Source organism: Pseudopipra pipra, chromosome 16, assembly GCF_036250125.1.
Source record: "Pseudopipra pipra isolate bDixPip1 chromosome 16, bDixPip1.hap1, whole genome shotgun sequence".
In the NCBI taxonomy this organism is placed as follows: Eukaryota; Metazoa; Chordata; class Aves; order Passeriformes; family Pipridae; genus Pseudopipra; species Pseudopipra pipra.
In genome coordinates this window covers 15720222-15747932 of record NC_087564.1, presented here as the reverse complement: position 1 = coordinate 15747932, position 27711 = coordinate 15720222, and the positions used below count along the sequence as shown (strand labels likewise).

General features: G+C 56.3%; 1 protein-coding gene and 1 long non-coding RNA gene across 2 annotated transcripts; one reads left to right on the top strand and one right to left on the bottom strand.

The window, feature by feature from the left end:
• Nucleotides 1–332: 332 nt before the first annotated feature.
• Nucleotides 333–27711, bottom strand: RAB26 (RAB26, member RAS oncogene family). Its single transcript, XM_064673429.1, has 9 exons — nt 27490–27711; nt 24837–24947; nt 6377–6418; nt 5502–5568; nt 5170–5222; nt 4192–4257; nt 3982–4038; nt 3571–3647; nt 333–2972 (listed from the first exon to the last, which is right to left on the bottom strand). Exons 1-9 carry the CDS (start codon nt 27694–27696, stop codon nt 2870–2872), a joined length of 783 nt encoding a protein of 260 aa, XP_064529499.1. The 5' UTR covers nt 27697–27711; the 3' UTR covers nt 333–2869.
• LOC135423321 (uncharacterized) lies at nt 26631–27152 on the top strand. Its single transcript, XR_010434774.1, has 2 exons — nt 26631–26741; nt 26992–27152. It is a non-coding gene; the product is annotated as an uncharacterized LOC135423321 (long non-coding RNA).

The window sequence follows — 27711 nt, the reverse complement described above, 5'->3', positions numbered from 1 at the left end:
TCTTGGAGTCACTTAGGTTAGAAAAGACCTTTAAGATCCAGTCCACCTGACCCCCCAGCACTGCCTTGGCCACCACTGAGCCATGTCCCCAAGTGCCACATCCACACAGCTTTTAAACCCCTCGAGGGATGGGGACTCCACCACTGCCCTGGGCAGCTGTGCCAGGGCTGGACAGCCCTTTTTTGGGGGGAAATTTCCCCTAATACCCAACCTAAATGGGTCACATCCCCTGGTGGTTCAGCCATGTGGATCCAGATGGGCTCAAGGCAAGTGAACTACTTGAGTGCTCTGTGCTGCTGTGTTTAGACGATCAAAACACTGCTGTAGCCACGGAGATTATAAAAAATTTTATTAACAGGAATGAACCAAAAGCTGTAAACAAGAGCCAGCAGAAACGAGAGCTGCGGGTGACGCTGGATGCACCGAGCAATTAATGCTGCATCAAACAATTAATGCTGCACTGAGCAATTCCTGCAGCATCGCGTGGTGGCAGCAGAGGCCCATGGAAAAATCCCAAATGGCCACGTGAGGAGGAGCTCTGGGGTCAGGCCACTGTGCAGGCACTGGGAGACCAGTCCTGCATTGGGAACTGGTGACTGGGAGAGATGGGGCTGTCTGCTCAAAGCTTGAGTCTAATACCACTGTGAGGGCTCTGCTCTGGCAGTTTGCTCCCCACAGGTGGGTTGGAAATTCTCCAAAGGGAAACATTTACATCTTCACTATTAGTGGTCTTTAACTGGTTTCAGTCCCACAGTGAGCAGGGAGTGACCAGTTCTCAGCTTTGTCTCCCAGAAAGTGAGATGCCAATCTGAGAGGGAAAGCAGCAGCCTAAGGTAGGAATGCTAGTCCATCAGTAATTCTAATTCATTAGGAATCCTGCTGCTAAGTTTTGCCTTTAGGTAGACTCCCTGTCACCTCGGGATGGAGCTGCAGCTGCTCCCAGGGCAGGATGAGGAAGCAGAGGGAGGCACAGCTCAGGGCTCAGAGCTGCCTGGCTGTTCCTGCCCCACACAAAACCAAATCCCTGGGACCCAGCAAGCTCAGGGACTCTCTGAAATCCCACTCTTTTCCTCAGGCAGCAAGTGAATGCTGCAGAGCCCAGGGTGGGATTCTAAGAAGCGTTGGGGACCCCTCAGTACAGCAGCAGTGGGAGCAAAGCAAAGCTCACCCAGGCACCTGGAACAGCAAGTTCTACACATTCCTACATGGTTCCTTTCCTGAGCCCCTCTCAGAGCCTGCCCTGGGCTCTGCTACCTGCAAACAAATCTTGAGAGCACCTGCAGCAGGTAATGACACTTTTCAGGTGAAGAGAGTTGCTCCAGTTATTTTAGGGAAAGGCTCGCTGAGCAATGGACCAATGCTGCTGCTCCAGTGGGGGTGTTGGCCACTGTGCCAGTGCTGGCCATCCCTTGGATCTGTGGGATGCTGAGGGGGGAAATGGGGGGCCCTGACAGCCATCCCTCACCTGCCTGCTCCTGAGGGACTGGCAGCAGGGTTTGCTAGGAACGCAAAAATTCCTGCAGGAATGGGTTTTCCGCAGATTACTTTAAAATTTAAATCAGACAACTTTGAGACTTGTCTCTCCCTAAAAAAAACCTAGGAAAGAAAATGCTCTGTTCTCAGTAGGTTCATTTCAGGATCCTTTTTCACCCTGTGGAGCTGTAGCTGCTTGTGTTGTTGCAGCTCACAGAGGAGCTTGGAGGCTCCTTGTGCCCATCAGGAAGGGGGTGCTGGAGCCAAAATTACGAGCAAAAGGAGGGGCAGGGCTGTCTGAGCCAGCTGCTGGGGGGGCTGGTGGTGGCTGGAGGGCAATGGATGGGTTACTTCCTTTCATGTGAAGTGGCCCACGAGGCTCAGCACAGCAGGCACCTGCTGATCTGCGGGTGGAGTTTCCAAAGGAAAAAACTGCCAAAGGCCAAACACTTCATCCAGATTCAGATTTGTACTTAGAAGTGCAGCTTGACAAAAAAACAGCCAAAAGCCTGACACAGACCAAAGGGGTGAGAAGGCCCTTGAAGAGAGCTGGCAGGAGTCTGCAGCCTGTAAAATCACTGCCTGCAGCTTCCCCCCAGCTCTCTGCGGCGAAAAGAAAGAGCTGCCCAAGAGAACTTTGAAGATATCAAAGCATTGTTGCATCTGAAAACGCCATCACACTTACAGGAAGGTATTTAGAATAAGCTGCAATACATTAGATTTCTTCTCAATTAAAGTACTAGAAACGGCGGAAGGAGGAGAACCAAAGCCTTTCCTGAAGGGATAATTCAGGAATCTCTGTACACAGCCAGGTATGCAGGAGCTCATCCAGACAGACAGCCAAGCTCTGTGTTTGCAGGGAACAGGAGAATCCCTCACCCTAGAGGTGTGTCCCACCTCACAGGGATGCACAGACAGGAGAAAGCAACTACAAAAATGTTTGCCTTCAAACACATCCTTCCTGCATGCCCCAGACCAGGGGCTGAATTTCAGGGATGCAGGGAAAGGAAGGGGAATTCAGATGGGGAGAAGGTGTTGGTTCCCCTGCGTCGCAGCACGACTCTCACTAAGGTAACAGCAGCCTCACAGAGCGGGCACAGCTGGCCCTGGGAGGAGATCCCAGCCCAGCCCCTTCCCAGACAGCCAAGCTCCCGGGAGCCAGGCGGGAACACCAGGGGACAGAGCCGAGTGCTCTCTGCACCCATGGCTGTGCTGGGGCTCGGGCAGCAGTGCCCAGCACGCGGCTGCAGCATCCCAGAGAGCTCCTCCTGCTGCTGCTTCCATGGCCCACGGCGCAGCTCACCTTGGGGGCAGACACAGACAAGACAGACAGACATGCACACACTGCCCACGGGAGCACGGAGGGCACGGCCAGAGTCTCTGTACAAACACAGCGTTAGGACCTGCAGCAGCCCGAGCCTCGCACTTCCTTCTTCACGTAGTCGTGGAGCTTGAATTTGGGCTCGTTGGGCAACTTCATGGACCTGTGCTTCAGCTCCCTGTGGGAAGGGGGAACACGGTACTCCTATGCTGCCTGCTTCTGGGAGAAGGGATTTTGTCTGGAAGAAGCTGGGGAGGGACTTTGGACAAGGGCCTGGAGGGACAGGACAAGGGGAATGGCTTCCCAGTGCCAGAGGGCAGGGTTAGATGGGATATTGGGAAGGAATTCTTCCTGAGAGGGAGGGGAGGCCCTGGCACAGGGTGCCCAGAGAAGCTGTGGCTGCCCCATCCCTGGAAGTGTCCCAGGCCAGGTTGGACAGGGCTTGGAGCAACCTGGGCTAGTGGAAGGTGTCCCTGCCCATGGCAGAGGGTGGGACTGGATGAGCTTTAAGGGCCTTTCCAACCCAAACCATTCCAGGATTCTGATTCCAAGCTGGCCCAGCTCAGTTGAACTGAACTTGGCCAGGACACTTCGCTAAAGCTCCCCCTGATGAGACATTTCATATCTCATGTGAAAGGGCAAGTTCTTGCCAGCAAAAGAGCTGAAGGTGGGACCCAGGGCATGAAGAGGTGGGTGACAGTGCCAGCCATTATCCCAACGGCTGCTGTGTCCCTGCAGGAGAGGTGCCCAGCACAGCTGCTGCTCCAGGCACTTACTTTGCAATGGCTGTGAACGCTAATTCCACGTTGAGGCCACTTTTTGCGCTGGTCTCCATGAAGGGCACCCCGTACTCCTGTGGGACGAGACACAGCAGCATCAGGAGTGTCACCTGTGATGTTCCCAGGGGCTCCCAGGCTCTGGCCAGTGTCAGTGCCTGCCTAGGGAGTTCATACCCTGCCATGGTGGGCAGGGAAAACTGAGCCAGGGATCACAGCTCAGGTAACTTTGAGAATAATTTTTGAGGACAAAGAAACAAGAAATGTTAGTGGAAGCTTAGAGAAAGAAGATGAGAAGGAAGGGGAGAGCACAACAAGGGAAGAAAAGCAAAGTGGTCCCAGGCGTATTTTGGGTCGGACTGGTCTCCAGGTGACCATTTCCTGGTGCACATCCTCAGGCACCTCACCTACCTTGGCAAGTTTCTCTCCATCTTCCCTTTTCACCACTCTGTCCTGGGCTGAATCCACCTGCAATGGGAACAGCAAATAGCAATTTGGGGTGATTTGGAAGGTTCACCAGTAGGTAACCCTCCACATGCCCTTATGCCCTGCCAGGCTCCCCTGCCCGTGGCTCCACTGTGGGAGGAAGAGGAGGCTCTGGGAAGGTGGGGCCAGGCTCACCTTATTTCCCAGTAACATGAGGACCACGTCCTGCTGTGCGTATTCATGGATCTCTGTCAGCCAAGCCTGGAGGGAGACAGCCAGAGAGAGGGGTTGGCAACAGCCCCAGGGGGAGGAGGAGGAGAAGGGGGAGCTGCCCCAGTCCTGGGCACGGACACCCTCTGTGGTGGAGACGCTGCCATCCCGAGCAGTGCCAGGGATGTTCCGTGGATGAGCCCTGTAGACAAGCGGTGCCCCGGGGTGCCACTGAGGGGCCCACTGTGCCGAGCAAGCCCAGCACCTGCTCTGGCTGCTACCAGACCCCCATTTCCAAGGGTAACAGCAGCCTTTTGACCCCACTGCCCGCTCTGTCTGCCCACAGGTGCCTCTAGGAATTTAACCCCAATTTCCCCTTGGTTGGGACGTTCAGACTAAGCCTCCTTTTCGAGGGTAAGGCCAAGGGTTGGCTCTGGGATGTGCCCTGTGCCTGTGTCCTGCACGTGCTGCCCCCATGCCGAGCACACTCATCCCAGCAGGCCCCTGAACCTGCCTCCCTGAGCCATGGGGTGGCTTCTCTGCCTTCTAATCCAGCCTAATCTAATCAAACCTGCCCTAATTCCCTGTAATCCCTAACCCTGTGGTGTGAACAGCCACTTGCTGCCTCTCGTGCCAACACTGCGCTCACGGCAAGTGCCGGCGATCCCCAGCAATCCCTGCTCCACCATCTCCGAGTCCAGCAGCATCCTGCATCAGCACCCAGCCAGGGAAGCGAGGGATGATTTGGGATCAGGGTGTGTCACTGACAATATGTGGGAGCCCAACACAGCAGCCCCAGGACCCCATCAGACCATGGGGGCTCAGGGTGCTCAGTTCCATGGGGGCAGGTCCAAGGGATGCAGTCACTCCTGACTACACCCCTCAGCTCCCTTCTGACTCCACTCCCTTCCCTGGGCCAACCCGCAGCCAGCCCGGCAGGAGGGGCCGGGGGTGCTGCCGTACCTGGATGTTGTCAAAGGACGCTTTGTTGGTGACATCGTAGAGCAGGAGCAGAGCTGTGGAGAGAGGGACAGGCATTACTGCTGGCTCTGCACCGGTCCCCGTGGCAGGTCACCCCTGGGGACAGCAGGTCCCTGCTGGGAAATGTAAAACAACACTAAAATCCACCACAGCAACACCTCACGCTGCCGGTGTGTTTGCACCTCGACACACAGAGCCTCCTCCATCCTGGGCGGCTGCTTCCCACGGGGAAACTGCTCCGGTGATTCCCGACTCACCTGGCCTGGAGTGGCAGCTCCAGGGGGCTCCCCAAGAGCAGAGGTGGCCGTGCTTACCGTGGGCATCCCGGTAGTAGGCGTGGGTGACGCTGCGGAAGCGCTCCTGCCCGGCCGTGTCCCAGATCTGGAAAGCAGACGGGAGCAGAGGGATCAGACGTGACCAAGACCCACCAAAACTAGCCCAAACAGCACGGTGCAACCCCAGGAAGCCTCTCCAGCTTTTGCTTCCAGGGACATCAATAGGAAAAACAACAAGAGCAATAAATATGGAAGCAGCACCTCCCCACTCCTCAGCGCAGGGACACGACAATGAGTGGCCGAGGGCTCCTGACACGGCCCTTAATCGGAAAATCCATGGATCAGATGGATGCATGGGGACTTGCTAATGTGATTTATCAGTCTTTAATGCAGCAGGAGGTTTGCAGAGTGCCACGCTGCTGCTGGGGAGGATCCATGCTAATGGTGTTACTGAGCTCCAGGCAAATGGTCAGGTCTTGGGGGGCTGGAGCAGCTCTGGACACAAAATCTACATTTCCCAAGGGCTGGATGCTGGCTGAGCCAGGGAATGTGGATCTCTTCAAGGATCACCATCCTTTGGCTCTGCCAAAGCAGGAGCTGCCTGGAAAAGCTGATCAAACCCCACAGGTGCTGCTCTGGTTTCACTGTCTCCAGCTGCAGTCACGGAGCAGCAGGGAGGCAGCGGGGCTGGGACACGGATCACCATGGCCAGAGCAGCCCCCAGCCCTGAGCAGGCTCCTACCAAAGGGACAGAGCAGCCAAAAGGCCTGCAGGGCTGTCCTGTGGCAGGAGACACAACAGCAAAGGCTGGAGAAGGGGGACCTGTGTCGGGGGTGCTCCTCTGCTGAGGGGCTTTGCCCAGCTCCCAACAGCCAGAGGGACAAGGGAGCTGCTCCCAGGGCCACAGGACGTACCTGCAGCTTCACCTTCACCCCATCCACCGTCAGCACCTTGTTCTGAAAGAAAACAGAAAGGGTGGTGAGGGGTGAGCGTGGCTGTGAGACACCCAGGACCCCAGGGAGAAACAAACACCCGGCCCCCCATCCCGGACAGAGTTTCACCAAACCCTTGGGCTGACCCCTCTCCTGCTTTTTAAACTGGCACCCATCAGTCCCAGTGCCTGCACAGCCGTTTGCACCATGGCCCAGCCAGAGGATCCCTCCCTGTTTCACCACAAGCTGCATCTATTTGGGTACCTAAACCCTGATGGTGCCACAAGTGGCTTGGGCTGGAGACCTCTGGCCATAAATTAATGAGCACCAGCATCCCACCTTACCAGCCTTCAAAAGACAGAGCCAACCACTCCATATCCAGTCAGCAAATTAAAAATAACTCCTCCTGCCTCTCGTACCTGTTTTTCTCCTGATTTCTCTCTCATTTTTTTCCCCTGGTTTTCTTGGTTTTAGGAAAGGTGGAAAGGAAGAGGGGAAGGGGCACACCGGGTTTTCCCCAAAACAATGGGATACTTTCTGCAGAAGGATGCCCTGGCAGAGTTGGGAGCAGTGTGGGGAGCCCACTGGTGCCCCTCCAGGTGGCTGTGCTGGACAGTGAGGGCAGGGGACAGATCCTGACCGTGTCCCAGAGCAACCACCAATCCAGCAAACCTCACCAGGCTCTCCAAACACGAACCAAACACAACCCTACAGACCAGCGGTCCCAGGCGAAGGAGCAGAGATTAATTTGCCTGCCAGATGCATAGAAATTAGCACAGTAATCATTGGAACGTGCTGGAAATGCGGCCAAGGAACAGCGCACCAGTGGGATGAGGCAGCCAGTTGCTGCTCTGGTGATGATTTGAGTCCCATTTCCTTCAGAACTGGCATGGGGTGCTTCCCTCTCCCCAGGCACGTGGCCATGGGATGGTCAAGGCTGCCCTGACCCTGGGCTGGGCTCCCCCAGCTCAGCCCTGGCTCACCCAGCCCCAGCCTTGGACACGCCACCAGCTCCGGTGCCACCAAACCCCTCCAGGCACGTGCCGAGATCCATCCCTGCACATCCCACACTGCTCAGCACCAAGGACCAGGCACCTCGGGGTGCTGGTGCCCATCCTCACACCACCAGGACAGTGCTGCTGAGGCTCTTCATTGATGGTTTTAACGAGGGCACAGGGAGCATCTCGCTTCCTGCACATCTACACTCGGATAGAGGCGAGGAGGAGAGGGCAGGAGGAGCTGGAGCGCTGCATCCACCATCTGCTCAGGCAGGCGCAGGGGAGACGGTCGAGGTTTATAAATACCTTCAAAGGCAGCGACTGAGACGGGGGAGCAAAGTGATTCACAGCCCAGGAACGGTAAAAATAGGCAGCCAGGGTGTGGGGTGGGGGAGCTGGAAAGTAGTTGGGGAGCAGCCGGGGGCTTGAGGAGCTGGCTAGGGGCTTGAGACTCACCAAACACGGAGCTGAGCCTTTCCTGGGATGGGAAGCCAAGGCTGCTGAAGGCTTGAAGTGCCTAAAACCCAGGGTTCCCACTGCCATGAGGTGCCTCCTGGACCTTGGTGCCTCTGCCCAGGGCTCCCAGGTGAGTACAGACAAGAGCCATCCCCAGGGTGGGACTGTGTGCCGTGGTGATGCTGCTGTGTCTGAGCTGCACCTTCACCCTCATCCCAGAGGAGGCACAACAGCTCTACCCGGCCCCTGTTCTGCAGGTGAGACAGGGCAGGTTTACAATCTGCAGAAAATCCACTCTGAGCTCACCTTCCCGTCAGGTCACAGAATCACAGACTGTGCTGACTTGGAAGAGACCCACAAGGACCATCGAGTCCAACCCGTGGCTGCTGCCCCAGGGAGGCACCGGCACATCCTGCAGGGTGCAGGGGCTGGGAGCCCCGGGCTCTGCGCTGGCACAGCGTTTGTCCAAATGCCATTCCCAGTTGGCAACAACCAGCTGCCAATACCACCTGCCAGGGACTGTGCCAGGGCCACCGTGCCAGGGGCTGCAGAGGAAGGAAAACACTCGGCACTTCCCCATCGGCCCTGGATCTCGGCACAAGCACCTTGCAGGGGAAAAGGACACTTGGTGTGATAGATGAGGACAAGGACACCAGGAGCTTCACGTTAAAACCAGCACCAAAGAGGTGCCCTTCCCCATGGCAACACCAGCACATGCAGCTCAGAGCAGTGTGAGGCTGTGCCCGGGGACATGGCCATGTCCCCAGGGTGGCCGTGCTCCAGGGGTGATGACCACCACGAGTGGGAGGGAGAACATGGCCCAAGCCCTGAGCATGGACCATCTGAGCCAAAGCCACCTTGAAGCATCCGGTGAGCAGCCAAAAAAGGTGAAGCTCCAAAGCTGCCCTTCATGCACTGACCTGCACTTCAGGAGTTAATTAACACAGAGCTGGCAGCAGCAGGAGTGACACTAATTACGACTGACCTACATTTTAGGGGGGGAAATGCTTAGACCTAATTAAAGTCTGCATATGGATCCAGGTGCTGCTGGACCAGGCTGGGGAAAAAAATGGATTTCCTGGGGTTTGGGTGTGGAACAGAGCGGGTTTCCAGGGCAAGGAGCTACAGAAATGCTCCTGAAGGCAGGAGACACAGCCAGAGCCATCCAGAGCATCACTCCTGCCGGACCCCTGCCTGCATCCCAGAGACATTTGCCCAGAGAAGCTGTGGCTGCCCCACCCCTGGAAGTGTTCAAGCCCAGGCTGGACAGGCTTGGAGCAACCTGGTCTAGTGGAAGGTATCCCTGCCCATGGCAGGGGGGTGGATTAAGGTCTCTTCCAACCCAAACCATTCCAGGATTCTGAGCCCCCTGGCTGCCCCCAGGCACGAGGTGGCTGCAAAACACGGGTGAAGAAGGCAAACAGAAGGTAGGAGGAGCAGGATGGGAAAAGGCAGGATCTGGGGTGGGAAAGGGCAGGAGCTGGGGTGGAAAGAGGCAGGAGCTGCTGCCAGCAGCACAAACTGGTGTGGTTCAGATGAATCAGATGCTCAAGTCTCCCCCCATACCATGGCTAAAAGACTTTCCAGCTTCCAATTATTATTATTATTTTTTTAAGGAGCTGCCTCAATTCCCTCCTGACAGCCTTTCCAAGGCACAGCTGGGGGCTGAGCTACTAATAAGCATCCAAAGACAAAAGATGACGTGTGTCAATGCACTGAGACATGAAATGTGCTGCCAGCCCTGCGGGCAATGGGAGTGCTTGTGGTGCTCAGGGCTCATTCCTCATCTCACACAGTTTGTTATAACAGAGGTAACACTCCCAGCAGCCTCCTGCCACACAAATTTGGGCAGGAAAACCATCCCTGCGACTCAGCTCTGCTGTTGCCCTTCCCAATTTCAGATTTTAATGTGTCTTTTTTCCTGGGGCGGTGACAATGTTATTAAAATCTCGTCTAGCAGGGGCTGCAGTGGAATGCCTGGGCTGGAGAACACGAGGCTCCAAAGTTAAATAATCCTCAGGATGTCAGATAAACAAAGTTGGAACCTTGCAGATGTAGGAAAAATCAAATTACCAAGTGCAGATGGTCCTCAATTAAGAGCAGCATTATCGACACGCCGAGGACCCGCTGGCTGCAGCCCTGGCACGATCCCACCCCCTGCCCAGGAGCAGCCGTTTGGAAGCAGAAAGGATGGAGGAGAAGGTGATGGAGCAAAACCACATTCCCCAAAACATCCACCCTGCGGCAGATGCTCCCACCCAAATCACGGTGCTGCTGCCCTGCTCTGCTCTCGGGGCAGCTGCAGGATGGGGAACTGCCATTCCCCTGGTCCACAGCGTCCCCACGGTCCAGGTGAAGCCCACTGGGAACGACCAGCCCAGCCCAGCCCAGCCCCAGCTCCCTGAGCCCATGCCAGGGAAGGCTGCAGCACCACCCAGGGTCAGAACCACAGACAATCCGGCCTCCCCCAGCTTTTCCACACATTAACTCATTAGGCAAAGCCTTAAAAGTTAAATTGGATACATGGATTAATTTGCTTCACAATTGAGTGGACTAATGGGAGCTGCTCACTGACACCGCTCAGGCTCCAACCAGGGGAGCCCCCACCCTGGCTCCCCGGAGCCTCTGGTGGGTGTTGGCTCCAGGAGCACCCACCATCACCCACCCACCCGAGCACACACAGTGCCAGGGGCTCCACGTTTACCACGGAAAAGAACCCCCTCAAGTGTCATTACTGGGCCTTGGAGGCAGCTCCTGCGGCCAAGTGGGGGAGAATTCCTGCCAAAATGGGAACAAATGGCTTCAGTGACTATGGATCAAACCAGGCTCCAGGCAGCAGCTGAGTTAATTAGTGGCAGTAATGAGCTGTGGGACTGACAGTGCAGCCACCCAGAAATGCCATTAGGTTGTGGTGTCACCCCGGGGCAGGTGGCTGCCAGGTCCCCATCGCCGCTCAGGGGTGGGTGATAGACTGGGTTATCCTTTATTCTAGGAAGCCAGGAGGAACCCAGCAGCAGCAAACTGGCTGAAGGGATGCTGGAGCACCCCAGCCCTGTGCCAAGGCAGGACCTGGATCCAAATTCCCCTGCGAGCACAAACGCTCCTGTGCCAGGAGGAAATGGGATGAGTTGTGGCTGTAGCAGACACACAAATAACCACCACCTCCAACAGCGGCTGCAAAAATAGATTAAGGATCGATATGGAAACCTGCCCAAAACAGCAGGACACTGCATTAAATTTGCTCGTTAAAACCCTGAGGTTTTCCCACACATGCGCTTGTGGCTGCCAGGGAGTTGGTCCTTGTGGCTCAGCATCTCCCCAGGCACAGCACCTGGCTCAGGGACATCCCGGCCCTTTGCCAAGGCCAGTGATGAGGGAGCATCCCCCCCTTTGCCCCCTCAGTAGAAATAGGGCTCCAATGTTGGTCCCTCCAAATTCAAGCCATGCTCATTCCGCCAGGCCATGGGGCAGCGGGTCTGGCACTGCCCGGCCATGCAGTGCCTCCATGGAAAACACAGCCAGCCCACCACTCCAGCCTGGGGAAAACCCTTTCAGGAGCACATTCCCTGCCAGAGAGCAAAGGGAACAGCCCGGAGCCTGCGGAAAGCTGCTGGGAATGGGGAGAGTGGGGCAGGGACACGGGCTGGATGCAGAGCTGTGCCATGGTGTGGCTGGACGTGGTCCTGCCCCAGCCATGCTGAGCCCTGCTGGAAGATATCCCAGGCACTGGGAATCATATTCCTCCTCTCCTCAGCTATGCCACCACCAGAGACATTCCTGAGCATCCCTGTCACCCATCCCAGGGGAGACCTGGGTGGCCAACACGCCCGCACGGTTCCCTCCACCTCATCCCGTTAAGTCTTCCACTTAGAGAGAAATCCCAGCCATTCATCTCGCAGGGCAGGTGATTAATTCCTCAGCAGCTCTGTGCATTTGCACTCTGCAGCTAAAAATAGAAACTTCTGCCTTGTTTTTTCCTCCCCAGGCCTTGCACACTCCACACTCCCACCCGCGGTGGAGCTGCTCCAGAGCCAGCGCCGGTCCCCGGTGCCAAGATCCCTTCAGAACCCACGACGTGTCGGCACTCGCTGCTCAGTTCCTCAGCAGATCTCGTGAAAAGCAGATTAACACCATGTCACCTCCCAGCACACGGCACTTCCAACCCGCTCTGCTGCCAGAGCCAGCCCCGTGTCCCCCCCACACCTCCTTCCAGGGGTCACCACATGTGTCCCCTCTGCCCTGCACACCGGGTCCCTGCCAGGAGAAGCCACAAGCCCTGTCCTACATAAATGACCCCACCTGTGGTCTCCAGGTGGGCATAGCCCCTTCCCCGCAGCACCCCAGGGATGTCAGAGATCCAGCCTTTGTCAAGAGCCATGTTCACTACATTAAATCCCAATTAACATCTCCCTGGCTGCCAGCCCTGCAGAGATAAGAGCCAAGGCTCTTGTTGGAGCAGACACACTGAAGAATTAGTGACTTATCATCTTCTATTCACATCAGTCTGCAAATAAAAGGGTTTTCTGGCAAGAAGAGAATCCTGTCTTAGGGACAGATTAGAGGTAAGAGGATCTGCTTAGGATCATGCATTTTAAAGTACAGCCATGCTCTGCTTCTCGGCATCGCCCGTGGCAGCCACGTCCAGCATTCCTTCCCCTGCCCGGCTGCTCCATGGAACCACCACAGCCCTGGGATGATTGGAGGGTGAGTCCCTGAGGAAGGGACAGGCAGGTGAGATGTGATGCTTTCAAGCCCAACAGGGCTGCTCAGACTCATCCCAACAGGCAGAAGTCACAGCCATGCAAGGCTTTGAGACGTCTCTGCCCCATCAGAGCGAGCCTGTGCCCCAGTCCTGCAGGCAGCCAGGGAAACTGGGGTTTCCAGCCTTAAAATTCCATAGGACAGGATCTGTTACAGCCACCCTGGAGATCAGAGCCACCAAAACGCAACAGTCAGCAGGAAGGCTGCAGCCCATCCCTGCAGCTCCAACACATGGTCAGCTTCCAGGATGGGATGGAGCCCACGGCCACATCCCTCCTCCACACCCAGGGATGGTCTGTGCAGCTCCCCCAACACCCCGGGCTGCATTACTCACCCCTTCCATCTCTTTTTTCCCTACTTTATGATAGAAGAGATATTTTTAAAAATATCCCTGCTTACTTCCAAACCAGGCAGCCTTGGAGACAAAGGGGGCAGAGATGGCTCACGCAAATCGGTGCCAATACTGGGAATAAGTAACGTGGCACTCCACATATTTATCTTCATTTTCCTCATCAAGGACACGCCGCGCTGCACAGCGGAACAGGGATCTCCACGGAGCATTTGCTGTGGGATCATTTCTCATCTGCAGCAAACACGGCGCCATCAGTGCCGTGGGGATGAAAAATGGCTCATCAAGTCCTGTTAGACAGGGAGTCATTTATCTGAGGGGGGAACAAAGCCTTGTAGCACTTTTATAACCTTAAAGGTCTTTTCCAACCTAAACGACTCTACGATTCACCTCAGTGACTGCAGCCAGCCCCAGGTTGTGCCCTAGGCTGAAAACTTGCCTAAAGTTTCTCAGAAGACTCTACAATCCAATTAAAAAAAAATCAGGGCTGAACATCCAGCAGCAAACACCTTGGCAGTAACACAGCATCATCTGCAGACAGCACTGCAAACAGCATTATTAAAGAGCGCTTCTCATCCCTAAAGAAAATAAAAACCCCAGGGACCTGACAAAGGAATCTGTAGCTTTTTATCCCAAGCACACCCATCCTTCACCTGCAGCCGAGGCAGACAGCTCCTGAGCGCTGCGCTCTCGCTGTGCAGCAAAGCTCAGCCCAGACAGATCCTTCAAAGGATTCAAGGAAAAGGGAGAGACTCAACAACTATAATGAGATTTTCTGACAGTTGTAGGAGTCCAGTCAGCCCCCAGGACTGGCATCCCTCAGGTCCCAGTGCTCCCTGACACCCATCAGGGGTCCCAGTGCTCCCTGACACCCAGCCCATCTCTGCACAGTGTGGTGGCAGCAGCGACAGCAAGGGCTGACGTACAGTGGGCTGAGTGGGCACAGCCCCTGTCCCAGCACCTCTGTCAGCTCCGGGGTGGTCGCTCAGATCCACTCACTGGTGGCACAAGGAGGAAGCCACGGCACAAGGAGCCCTCCTGATGCTACCAGCACAGAGCTGCACCAGCCCAGGCACCGTGGAGTCAAAGCTTTGATCTTTGCAAAGCTTTTCCTTCTCTTCAGCAGCAGTCCCAGCTCTCCCATTTTCTGCTCTACTAGAGCAGGCTCTTCCCAAGGTTTGGGCTCCACTGAAAGCCCCGGGAGATGGAGAGGTGTAAGGAAGCACAGCACACTCGGCACATCACCAGCACTTCCACACCAAAACCATCCCAGTCAGTCAAACCAGTTTGTCTAATCCAACTCCACCATTTGCTCTCCCAGTGTGGGGCACTGGAGCAGGGCTGCAAGCCAGGATTGCACTGGGAAATCACCCCAGGCAGAGAAAACATCCCAAATCCTGCCACTGTGGTCGCCAGGAGGTTCAGGCAGAAGCACCAGGACAGGAACACAGCGCAGACAGTGCTCCTGGACAGGCAGGTGCTCTTCCAAGACATTGCCAACCTTGTTACAAACAAAACTGGGCCAAACTCCACACACAGTTGCCTTGTTGCACGCTTGGAAAGCCCGTCTTCAGCCAAGAACTCCAGCTGGAGCAGCTGGGTCCTCAGGAGAGGATTTCCACCCCTGCACTGGGCTACGGGGCCGATCCCTGGAGAATCAACCCCCCAAAGCTGCTCTGCTCCTGCTGCTCTTCCCTGTTGGAATAATTTGACCTCACATGTGTATTATTCAAGGGGGAAAAACACATCTGCGAAGCATTAACGCTTGCTTGGGAACAAGGTTATTTTCGGCACTGCCAAGCACTTCTCCCGTTAATTCATGCACATTTATAAGTGCAGCTCGTTAACATGTTGAAGGAAGTTCGGGCTGAGCCACAGAGACACTCACTGAGCTCCAGCCCTGCCTGGAGCCACCTTGGCAAGTTACCCCGATGCAAAGGGGCCTGGAGAACACCCCCACACAGCAGGACCCGCTCCCCAAGTCCAGCTCCTCGGCACTGACTGATTTAAGAGCTCTGGGTGCTGCTCTCCAGGGTCTGCAGCACCACAGCAACTCACTGGCACCACGCTCTGAGTCCTGTGAATGTCCCACACCCCAAAGCAAGGTGATGCTGTGGGAGTTGGTCTCCTCCTTTTATTGCCCCTCCTAACAACACAAACTCCTGCTGTCAGGCAGACAGGTGGGGTCACCCTCTCTCAGAGCTCTGGCTCCCCCAGTCCTCCAACTGCTTTTTGCTGCAGGGCTCCTGCAAGGCAGAGATGCTCCATGGCAATACCCTGCAGGGATGCCCTGGAGATGCCCTGCAGTCAGCACTTCTCCCAAACACAGGGCAGCAGAATTCACCGGGAAGAGATTCCCAGCCCCACTCTGACCCCACCACATTAACCACGCTTCCCCAAGCCTCACCAGCAAACCATGGTGGAGCTGAGGAATGAACTGGGACAAGGAGCTGGGGAAGGAGCCAGGAAGGGAACTGCCTGTGGACAGGCTCCCTGAGCAGGACAGGGGGCCCTCCAGGCTCAGGACTCAGCACCTTTCAAGCTCCTTGGCACTGGCTTCAGGCCACACGTGCCTCAGCACTCAGAGGAAGAAGAGAAGTCACTCATCTGAAACCTGCAACATGTGATGTCTCAGGAACACGGGAGCCCCAGGAAGCCCACACCTGCAGCACAAGGGCTTGAGAGGCTTCACAGCCCTGGCTCCACTCCCTGCACACACCGTGAGCACACTGACCACACAGCCCCCACAGCCCTATGGAAGCACACAGGAGCAGCGGTTACAGCACACCCCACACACTGGTGACAGGTGCCCAGGGCAGTGTGACACGGCTGTCACTGTGCCAGGGTCTCTGGTGCCATGGCAAGTGCCTGGACGCGGCACGGGGGGCTCACCCCTGCAAAGCTGCATCCCCGGCAGCCCAGCAGAGCTGCCAGCCCTTCGCTGAGGCTGGAGCTGCGTGGGCTGGCTGGCACTGCTGCCAAATCCGGGCTGAGCTCTAAAAATTGACTCCGAGAGTAGCAACAATCCCGCGGCGCTTCCGCCGAGGCGCGCGGCACACGGGGCGATGGGAGCCCGCGGGTCACGGTGTGACCCCACAGAGACGGTGCTCCCCCACAGCCCCCGGGAGCAGGGAGTGCTCACCCAGGAGCAAAGATACACCAGTGAAAGCCCAGACATCTGCCTGCACGGGAAGGGCTCCCTGTGCTCCCGGGAAAGGGTCTGTCCTGCCCCTGCTCTGCCCAGGGCACCGTTGTAAGATGGATGCTCATCCAGGGACTGTTCCATGCTGACAAGGAGGAGGTCCCTGGACAGGGTCTTTGCTACGACCCCCCCAGCAGCGAGGCTGGGCTGAATTATTCATCCAGCCACGAAGTTGTGTTTTTCTTAGTCATCAGCTCGGAGGAAGCAGCGAGGCACAGAGGCACCAGTGGGACCTGCTGCTGGTGAGCAGCACAGGGAGCAAATCCAACAATTCAGACCAAATTCAGCATCCAACAGAGAGCAAGGTCCTCACCAGTGGGGTCTGCACTCCTCGGAAGGGCTGGGGCTCCCTGGATGCCTCCAGCAGCCTCCTGCACTTGGCTCTGGGGGGAAAAAGTCATTCCCAGGGAGTTGTTCCAAGGTTGGGAGCACAGGGCACAGGAGTGTCGGCACCAGCGGCTCTCCCAGGGAGGCAGTGCCAGGGGCTGAGGTCGGTCCAGGCTCAGTCCCAGTGAGGAGGAGCAGCAGCACTGGCGCTGGGGCAGGACCCCCCACCCCTCCTCACCTCCCCCGGTGCCTGGCACAGGTCACACTGTGGGGCACATGGCCCGGGGGCTCTTCCCGGATATCAGCGTTAATGCCACGAACCGGTGCCGAGGAAGAGCGCTCACCCCGGGCGGTTGCCGTGGTGATGCTGCGCAGGCAAAGCTGGAAAAGCCAAAGACTCCATTTCCCCAGTGTGTCACTGGGCCTGGGAACATCAAGGCTTGGCAGGGAGGAGGAAAAAGTCCCAAGACGTGGGCAGATGGCATGAGGGCTGGCAATGTGGACACAGATGGATGGCTCTGTGGCATCCAACCCAAGCAGGCTCGGCTGCACTGATGCAGCTGGGCAAGGCTCCTCATCACTCCCCTCCTTTCAATAAATTAAATAGAAAACTGCCACACAAAATGGAACTAAATCTGTCCAGGTGTTCCCTCCAGGACCAGTTGCATCCTCAGAGACATGCTGACCACATTGCCTCCCCTACAATCTGACCTTTCCTGCCTGCTGATCTCCTGCAGACAGCAATGACCCCAGCCCTGTCATACCAACATCTTCCTCAGGCTCTGAAGCATCACTGAGACCCTCAGAGTCCTCTTTGATGACTCCTCACCCGGGGACAACCACAGCCCAGGGCAATGGACATCACCCGTTAGGGCTGAAGCAGCACAAGCTCCCAACACACGCTAGTTATGATCAGGGAGAAATGCTTTTTTCCCAGTGCAGGCATAAAGATGAATTCTTTGCTGTTGCTTCCGAGAGATTCTCCAATCCCTCAGGGCAATGACTCGGTGCTGAGCCAGGATTTAAAATGCTGTATGCCCCTGGTAGACAAAGCTGTGTGAGCTCCACTGCTCCGCTGGAGATCCCTTGCCGGGGGAGCCGGGCAGCTCCAGAGCCCTGGGATGAGCCAGGAAGCACACGGGCAGCGCGGTGCAGCCGAGCACCACCCGGCTCTGGCACAAGAGGGCACAGCACTGAGCCAGCCCCTGCACTGAGCCAGTCCCTGCCCCAGGGCACGGGTGTCCCCGTGGTGCCAACAACAAAATATTTTGCTTCTGAAGGCTCCGCAGGTAAACAAGCCCTTGATCCCTAAATCCCCCATTGCCATAGGAACAGTGTGTCCCCCATTGCCATCCAAGGACTAGGACAGCTGCTCAGGCACACACCATGCTGTGGCTCCTTCCCCCATAAACACAGGTATAACCCACTGGATGGGGTTGTTTTTCCCAGGTTTTTCCCTAAGGGGGATGATTTGCCAGCACTCACTGTTCCAGGCTCTGGAGTGGCCGATGTCTGCCCTGCCCCTCACCATGGGGATGCTCAGTGTCACCCTCACAGGGTCTGGCAAAGCCCCACAGATGGGACCGACCAAACCCCTGTCCCCACGGCTCAGGTGACAAGGAATTGGCTCTTTGGGGAAAGGATGAAGGGAAAGGTGGTTTTCAGGGAAGGACAATGCACAGTCAGTGCCCGGCGAGCTCAGCTGGAGTTGGCTCCCACCACTGCAGCTACTGCTGAACCTGGGAGCAGCACCTCCCCCTTCCCCACGGAGATCATCAACATCTGCTCTGGGAATAACCCAAAGCCCACTGGGGGCAAATAATTAATTAACAAAACAAGGCAGCAGCACTGTGGAAAGGCAGTGAGGGCTCAGGGGATCACAGGGGCTGAGCAAGGCAGAACCATGAGACAGGGATGCTCTTAATGGCCATTCCAAGGGTAGCCAGGGGGTTAGAGGCACCCCAAAACCCACCTGACCCCCTTTCCCAGCCACTCTCCATCTGCTTTCAAAGAACAACCCGGTTCTGCACAGCCGAATTCAATATTTTATCACAAATAAAAGATGAAAGTGAAATTAAGCCAAATGTATTCCATTAAATATTCAAACCATTTAGACTTACTCTAGGCCCATATAAATGTTTTATAGCCAATAAAACACTCCCTCACAGGTCCTGGCACCAGGAGCAGACCCAGCCTGGCTCAGCACCGTGGTAGTGGATGCTCCAGAGCCCAGACTGGCCTCACCAAGGCCAATTTCCCACCTGGCAGCACCCAGAGAGGCACTGACACAACACAGCCGTGTGCCCACAGCCCTCCTGCAGCCCGACCTCCTCCTCACCCTGCTCCTGCACCAGGATCCTGCTGAGCTGGAGCGGGGCAGGGAGTGGGGCTCTGACCCACAGCCCTGGAGACGCTGCGGGTGGGTGGGAATTGCATTTTCCAGCAGTTTCCATATGTCCATCCCCATCCTCTAGCTGGGTTTTGGGCTCCCACATAGTTCAAACTAGGAGGATACAGAGGCAGGTTACAGTGAACACCTTGACAACCACCCTCCTTCCACCAGCAGCTCCCAAGTGTATTTTTTCCGTGCCTGTGTCCTGGCTCTGCAGCACCCCAGCATCCCAGGCCTCCTGCTCTCCCTGAGCTAATGCAACCCACTATTTCAACTACCTCAGACCAGGACAGACCCATGGGGACACCAGCTATTGGTGAGCACCATGAAGCCACTGGGCACCAGCAGGGATGCAGGAGCCCGGGAGACACCAGTGCCCTTCCAGAAGCATCTCCCAAACTCCACATCCCCAGCACTCTCATGTCAGATGAAACGGATGCAAAATTCCACACCCGAACTATTCCAAGTGGTATTTCCAACACCGAGGGGGTGGGAGAGTGGGGAAGGCATCTTCCCACCATCCTGCAAAGAGGATTAAACTGGTTAAGAGTTTTCTTAACCAGGCTCTGGGGCTTGCTGCCGCTCCAGCAGTTCACTGAAAGAGCAGCTTGAGCACTTCTGCTTTGAAGACATTCATCTTATTTCTCTGCCTCACCCAAGGCAGGAATGGAGCCTGCTGTCCACTGGGATTACCACCTGCACATGGGGGTTTGCATCTCCCTGGTGTGCTGCAGAGCTGGGGGTTATTATTTTTCAAATGCAGGAGGCAAAGAAAGATGAATAAAACACCAGCAGCTGTGAGAGGAGCGGGCGCAGCCGCCACGGGCACCGCTCGCAGCATCTCTTGGCAACTGAGCCCCTGCATGCAAATGACAGGAGCTGCCAACTGCAAAGCTGTGAGTGTCCCTCTGCAAGGGAGGAAGCAGCCACTGACAGCAAAGCGGGGCTCAGCTTCCCAGGAAAAATGAATATTTACTCCCCTGAGAGCCCGTCCTGGGAGCAGGGAACAGGGACCAGCAGCAGCTGGGGAGAAGGCGTCACCCTCAGAGCCACACATGGCACAAACAGGTGAAATCACAGTGTGTTCCAGCTGACAAGCACTGCCCTCCCTGTGTAGGGCACCGGGATCTGCCTCACCTGCTGCTGCATTCAGGCACACCTGGTCCCTACGGCACCGGTGATGGCATCGCATCCGATCCCTGAAACCAGGCAGAAGGGGTGGAAGCACTGCAGGAATAATCAGGGAATCCTGGAATGGTTTGGGTTGGAAGAAACCTTAAAGACCATCCAGATTCACCCCCCTGCCATGGGCAGGGACACCTTCCACTAGAGCAAGTTGCTCCAAGCCCTGTCCAGCCCGGCCTTGGACGCTTTGAGGGATGGGAAGCTCCTCTGGGCAAATTGAGCCCAGCTCTCCATACAGTGAGAAATGCAAAAATATGAAATCAGCTCCTGGCTGCTGTGAAAATTCATCCAGCAATGGGAGCCGCAGAACAAACCAATTTCAGACAAAGAGCTGGAAATACACACAAATACGGAATGGTTTGTGTTGGAAGGGACCAACCTAAACCCACCCTGCTGCAGCAGATCCCCATCCTGACCCCACACACATCACAGTGCTCGTGGCAAAGGAGAGACTGAACACTCTGCCCAATGCCAGAGTCCCTTCCCTCCAACATCCAGGGCTAATTTAGTATAGAAAGACATGCTGAAATTAATTGATTTCTATTTCTTTCTTCTGGCCTAAGCAGCTCCCCTCCCACTTTTTCCAGATTGATCCATCAGAAAATGAGCCCTGCTAATGCTCCATGCCAACCACTGAGATAAAAGCCAGCCCTCGGCTTCCAGGAGCCTCCAGGTTGCTCCAGCCCTTCCAAGGGAGGCACCAGGCAAAGGCTGTGATGAAGCATCACTTAGAGGGCAGGGATGTGGGCACCTGCTGGGAACTGGAGCATCTCCCCAAGGACAGGGATTCGGGTGCCCACTGGGGACCAGCAGATGCTCAGGGCATCCACAGCCCCCTGCCCTGAGCACATGGAGATCCAGGACCGGTCTTGGTGAATCCAAACCATGGTCACTGTTCCTCTGCATGGCAGGAGCACATCTCCCATCCTCCTGCAAAGCTCAGCTGACTGCTCGAGGCACAGGCAGCCGCCGAGGGCTGGTGGAAGGTGCACACACAAACACAACAAAATCTCATGGAAAAAAAATATTATACACCGTTGATTCCACCCCCTGAGTAGCACAGGCTGAGTGTAATCAAGAGTCCTTAGAGCTCAGGGCCACCGGTGGCAGGTTTGTTTACAGCACAGCAGCCGTCCCGGCGGGCAGATTATCTGCGGCACGGCCAAGGCTGGAACTCGGAGCCTCCCGAGGGGACTGCGGCGGGGGCAGCAGCAGAAACCCCCCGAGCACACCGGTGTGAACCGGTGGACATCAAAGCTGAACCTTCAGAGGAGGCAATGCCTGTGTCTGCTGCCTGCTCGGGCAGCCCGGAGCTGTGCCGAGGCGTCGGGGCTCCCTCCTGCTCCTCCTCTTCCAGCAGCACCAAACTCGGTGCCAGGAGGATGCTGGTTTGCTCCCCCTCCTCGGGGCAGCAAGTGAGGAGCGACACCACTACACACTTCGGAGAACAAGAGAAGCCACCCTGCTCTGAACTCCACCAAAAAGTGCTTCCCAACGGTTTCATCCCCCTGATTAACACAGAAACCATCCCCCCTGCTAATGCAAAGAAGCTCATTAGCACCTCTTCCCAGGGAGAAAAGGCTCATCCTTAATTTTATTTTTCTTTCATGTTCTTCTCCTTTCAGGTCCAATTAGTACAAAAATCCTCACCTGCCCGACCCTGCAAAGCTGGGGGCTGTGAGCACCGGGCTGGGCAGCCCCAGGGAGCCGGGATGTCATCGGGGACAGGGACACAGTGGGCTCACGAGGCCCTTTGGGTTCTCTGCTTTGGCAAGACCTTCCTCCCGTTACTCAGCTGTCACGACAGGACAGAAGTCCCACTGGCTGCTCAGCTTGGATTTCTGTCGAGGTTTCTGCAGAGTTGCCAAAATTACAGCAAGAGGCAGCTCCTTCCGTGGCACTGAGAAAAATGGGATTCACACCCCTGAGGGCTAATCCTGCTCTTTTCCAGGAGCCCCTTCTCCCTGGAATCTGAACATATGAAGGCAGGAAAGCACACATGACCTGCCCAGAGAGCTGCTCTGCCCTCACCGGGGGAGATCTGTGGGGAGAGACCTGCCAGGTCCCCAGGAGGAAGAAGACCTTGTGCCACGGCTCAGAATGAATTATTCCTTCATGGGAAGGAATAATTAAGTCCCTTGTTATCTAGTAATGGCTGGAAACCCTGAAGGTGACAACTGTGACCCAGACACCGGAGACAGAGAGGGGTTTGCCCCCCACCCCAGGGTTTTCTCCTCAGGGGGAAACGACACAGTAACTCAAACGATGTTTGTGCCGCTCCAAGTGACCCCCTGCTCAGGACCCCAAACACCCACAGCATGGGGGGATCACCCCAGCAGAGCAGCCCCAGCCAAATCCTCAGCTGTGGATACCCTGGCATTGTCCTGGCTGAATGCTGAGGCTGGAATTTTCTCAAGGAGCTAAAGATGCTCCCCCAGCAAGCCCAGTTTTCACAGGAAGGAATGTTGAGGACTTGACACCTCCAAAGCTCGAAGCCAACAGGTGCCATTTTGATGCCTTTTTTAACAATACAATCATCTTTATTTCCCCAGCATCAGTGGTTTGTTTTCCAAATACATTCAGATCAACATCCTTCTTTGTTTAAGAAATGATGATAAACAAACACGATGTGGGAGGCTCTCCCTCACATAAAACAGTAGGAGGGAACAAACCTTGGGGGCCATTAGGAATTGTAATGCCAGATTAATTTTAAATGGATTTCTATTCATTTACATTCACTCAGGCCTATGTAATCCATTAGCTTTGCATGCATCTAATGGTTCAACATCCTTGAAAATGAGCAATGGATCCTGGACCCCTGAGACCAGTGGGTGGATTGGGAGAGGAGCCAGAGGGGCTGCTCATCCCATCCCAGGGAGCCTGCAGGGACCAAGTGGCAAAAAAAAGAGTGGAGATGGCCCCAAAAACAACGTCAGGAGTTGGGCAGCTCTGTCCCTGGGGTTTCCCCAGCTGGGATGGGATCCAGGGTCCTGGCAGGTCCCAGCTCCCGCAGCCAAACAAGGTCACACGTGCACAGGAGTGCAGCTGCCACACGGGCTGGCCTTGGGGAGGTCCCTGCAGTCTCTGCTGCCAACAAGGCTCAGAGACTGCCACAAACCCTGTCAAAAACCCCCAAAGCACCAAAATAAACACTCTGTGCTCGCTCAGCACCTCCAACACCAGGCCAAGAGAGCGCAGCAAACCCCAGCGACGTCCTCCCACCCCAGCCCGCCTCGCCTGACACAGCCTCACTCACTTCAGCCAGCAAACCCCAAGCAAATTCCGGAATTTTGGAAAGAAGGAGCTGCCATGTGACAGTTTTCTGATTAGAAAGACACAAATTAAAACCAGCAGAAGCCTCCAGCGTTGCCACCCCAGAGCATCATCTGCACCACGGTGCCAACGGCGAGAGGGACAATTACACAGCACCTGCAAACAGGATTATCTCAATGGGAACGGAGATGCACATCAAAAAACTATTTCCATGTCCCCCAAAAATTATGAGTGCCTTAAAAGGATGATAATAATGAGTTTTAGGGCATACACATGATCTTCCCCACTGCATAATCTGCCCATTTCAGAGCAATGTAGCTCTAGCAGCTCTGTTAGAGAAGTAATTTAACCCTAATTTGATTGCTTCTCAGTAACAGTAGTTTCAGTGCTCTAATCAATAAGTCACAGGGTTTTACGACTGCCCTTGCTATATCAATCATTGCAATCGGTAATAAAATGCTTTTCATTTGAAGAACACCTGAAATACTGTGTAATTACCTTTGTATAAAATTACAGACTCCAATTTACCCATTTCACCTGCTGCAGCCAACAGCCTCGCTCGGCACCAAACATCATTTCCTTCCTAAAGGCTTTCTGAGCCTTTCTGAGCCGTCCTTCATCCCTTCCCATGTCACTGCAGCAGCAAGGTATTACTCACACCCCACAAAACAGCAGGTTACAAGAGACACCCATCTCCCAGGAATCCTTCAAGAAAGGGAGAGATCCAACCCCGGACCACAATGTCCCCAGGCAGCCACAAGGTACTAATGGGGGAAACACGGCCAAGGGAAGGTTTCAAGGCCTCTGGCTGGCACTAAGGTGTCCCTGCCTGGCAAAGGATGCTCTGGGCACACCAGACCATTGCAGGGCACGATGTGTCTCCCCTTCTGCCCCCTCAGCCACCCCATTACCCCTCGGTCAAGCAGGTTCCTGCTGTCCTCACTGGAGCCATACAGCTCTGACACACCGACTGCAGGACTCTCCCAGCACTGGGATGCTCCGATCACAGACAAAACAGACATCTCAGAGACCCCTCAGCACAACACGCCCCCAAGCCAGAGGGAGCAGGGCCACCTGGCACCAGACCCCCATGTCGGCACCCCAAAGCTGTGCTCAGGAAATGTTTCCAGGGAATTCTGGTTCATGTCAGTTTTGGTTTTGTTTCAAGAAAAAAAAAACAAACCACTCTTATAAACACTGAAAACGACTTAGGGAAATATTTTCACTGGCAGATGCCAGGCCTCAGCAGTTCTTACAGGAATTATCCCCAGGATCCTGAGCAGAGGACACGCTCCCCCATCCCTGTGCAAAGCTGTAACAAAGAGGCTGCTGTGCTGCTGCCACTTCCATCAGACCCCGAGGTGCCCCGGGTGGAGCTGAAACAGGTCAGGGTGACGAGGTTTAAGTCCTTGGAGGAACGTTTAGTTACTCCTCTGCAAAATCCATAGCTCACTTGCCAGACCCCCAGGCAGGGGCCAAGGAGCGCCCCGGGCACTCACCCTGAAGTCGATTCCCACGGTGGAGATGAAGCTGCCGGCGAGGAAGGCGCCGTCTTTGAACCGCACCAGCAGGCAGGTCTTGCCGACTCCGGAGTCGCCCACCAGCATCACCTGGGAGGGAGGGAGGGAGGGGGGTTAGACTCCAGGTTTTGGGAAGGAAGCCCCCTGCAGCCATCACCCAGCTCCATCCCAGGAGCAGGCAGCAGATCCCATATGCTTGAGAGGAACAAAGCACATCCAAGAGCGATGGACCCAGGGGAGGGTGGGGGGAAAAAGGGGGACTCACAGCAGAATTATTCCCCATCCTGCACCACGTGTGTCCCTGAGCACTGGCTCAACTTGAGACACCTTACCCCAAGCTGTACTTAACAAGTCCTTCATGGGGGCACAAACCCCCCCCCTGAAAACCAAGAGGTGCCAGCTGGGTGACACAAGCTGTAACCCGACGGCTGCAGGGCCCACAGGCTCCCCAACACACCCACAAAACACCCCACCACTGTGGGGCTTTCTGGGATGTGGCACCACCCATGGGGAGACTTCAGGGAGTCCCCAACCATAAGTGCCAGCTCCAGGGGTGCATCAGCCCTCTGCAAGCAACTGCCTTCAGTGGAACCCACACATGCCCACAGCTGCCCTCCCAGTCCTCCACAGATGCCAAGGGAGCAGCTCCCGGTGCCCCTGCCTCAGTTTCCCCACCCAGCAGCTGCCCTGGGTGCAGACAGGGCAGGCAGCCCCCTGCCACAGAGATCACGGCAGAGCTGAGCCTGCTCCCAGATACAGCTCCCAAAACCTCAGCCCAAACCAACAGCCCCCCTGCCCCTGGGGCACCGAGCCCTCTCCCCTCAGTGGGATGACAACTTCCCACCACCGAGAAATCTGGGACCATGGAGCTGGGCTGCGTGAGCTCCTTCTGCACCTGCCACGGCAGGTTCCCTCTCTCCCAAGGTGCTCCCATCAGCCTTCCCAGAGCCATTAGGCTGTGACAGGATTTAAATGGTTTTAAGGCAGGGACTGCCCTGGGTCACACCAAACCCTCCCAGGAGCCATCCAAAGTGGCAAACGCCACCACGGCTCTGCAGCTCAGCCCTGAGAGGTGGCAGCAGCCTAGGGTGCAGGTGTAGCTCATTTCGGGGCAGGAGGGCTCTGCCCAGGAGGGCAGGATCCAGCCACAGTGCCCCAGCCCCCACGGTGCAGAGCCCCACACACCGAGCTCTGGCACGAGGGTTGAGGGCAGCCAGCGAACCACGGGTGTACTGGTGCAAAGCCAAGGGAAGGGGGGGAAGTCAATTTTAGCACAAAATATTGGAGTTCTTTAACTTTCCAGACCTCTCTCTGAAACAGGTGACCCTCAACAGCGGCTTCTCCCCACTCAGCACCACCAATGCCTCACCAGGCATGCAAAGCACCCGGGGCCAGGATGCAGCCCCGTACCCAGGACTTGCATTTGGCCACTGCCTCAGGTAGAGCTCAGGAGCCTCAGAAGAGGGGCAAGGAAAGGAGAAAGTTTAACAAACCAGGTTTTTACTGGATACAAAGCAATTTCTCTCTGCCACTGGTTCAAAGTCAGCCAGACCATTAACAGAGGTTTTGGCTAACTGGGGCATTAGGGCTTCTCTGAGACCCATTTGGCTCATCCCTGTGCCATGGGCACAATTCCCAGGGAAAGCCACAGCCTGGGCAGGCAGAGGTGAGCTCCAGGAGCCAGGAACCAGCGCAAACACGGAGGTGGCTCCATTTTAGGGAAGCCGTTAAACCGTTACTGCAGCTGTATCAGGACCAACCGCCTACCAAAGCAACCAAACCCACTTCTGGAACACCCCTCACCTCCTACCCCACATCCCAAACCTTAACACGATAGCCACACCAACTGCCACCGGCACCGAGCTCTCGACACCACACACCGCGGTAGGACCTGCCCCAGCAAAGCTCGCGTTCTCCCGGCTCAGTCCCCCACGCTCGGTTACAGAGACCCGTGTTAGAAACACGGCCAGAGCGTTTGCACCGAGTTGTAGCCTCAGCCAAAATCACTAAATGAGCCCCCATATCGCTAAGTGCGCCCTAAAATCATCAAGTGAGCTTCAGGCTAGGCTTGCATCAGGTCGTATGATGAAGTGGGGGGGACGCAAATTAATTTGTTCTGTGACTCTCTCGGCAGGATCTGAAGCAGCGAGAAGAAGCCATCTGAGCCCAGAAAGCTGGAGACATCTCAGCAGCAGCCAGAGCAGACTCGATGCCACTCAGGGGGTGCCATCACCCCGCTCACAGCCCCGTTTTTTGTAGGTTAAAGAGGAGCCGGGAGGCCACAGCAGCTTCCCAGAGCACCCTCTGGCCATCACTTGCACAAGTCCCGCAGCAGCAGCTCCGCTGCCGGGGGGCTCTGCGAGCGCAGCCCCCGCTGATCCCGACCCTGCCGCCCCGGGAGCCCCCGGGGAGACCCCGACCGGGTGGCTGCGGACGGACGGGATGCTGGGGCTGGGAGGGAGGGAAGGAAGCAGGGATGCAGGGATTCAGGGAAGCAGGGATGCAGGGATTCAGGGAAGCAGGGATGCCCGCCCGGTCCTGACCCCGGGAACTTCGGGGACGCTACAGCCGACCCCGCACCCGACTGACCCCGCGCTCCTGGCCCCCTCCCGCAGCACCCCCGGCCCCGCACCTTGAAGGCGAGGTCGTAGAACTCTCCGCTGCTGCTCAGCGAGGGCCGCCCGGCCGCCGCGCCGCCGTTGCGGGGCAGCTCGGGGGCGGTGGCGGAGCTCCCCCGGGGCGCGGCGGCGGCGGCCCGGCCGGTGCCCTGCGCCGGGGGCAGCGCGGCCGAGGGCGCGGCTCCGCCGCCTTTGCCGCGAGCCGCCTTCTTGCGCGACATCGCGGGCCGGGGCCG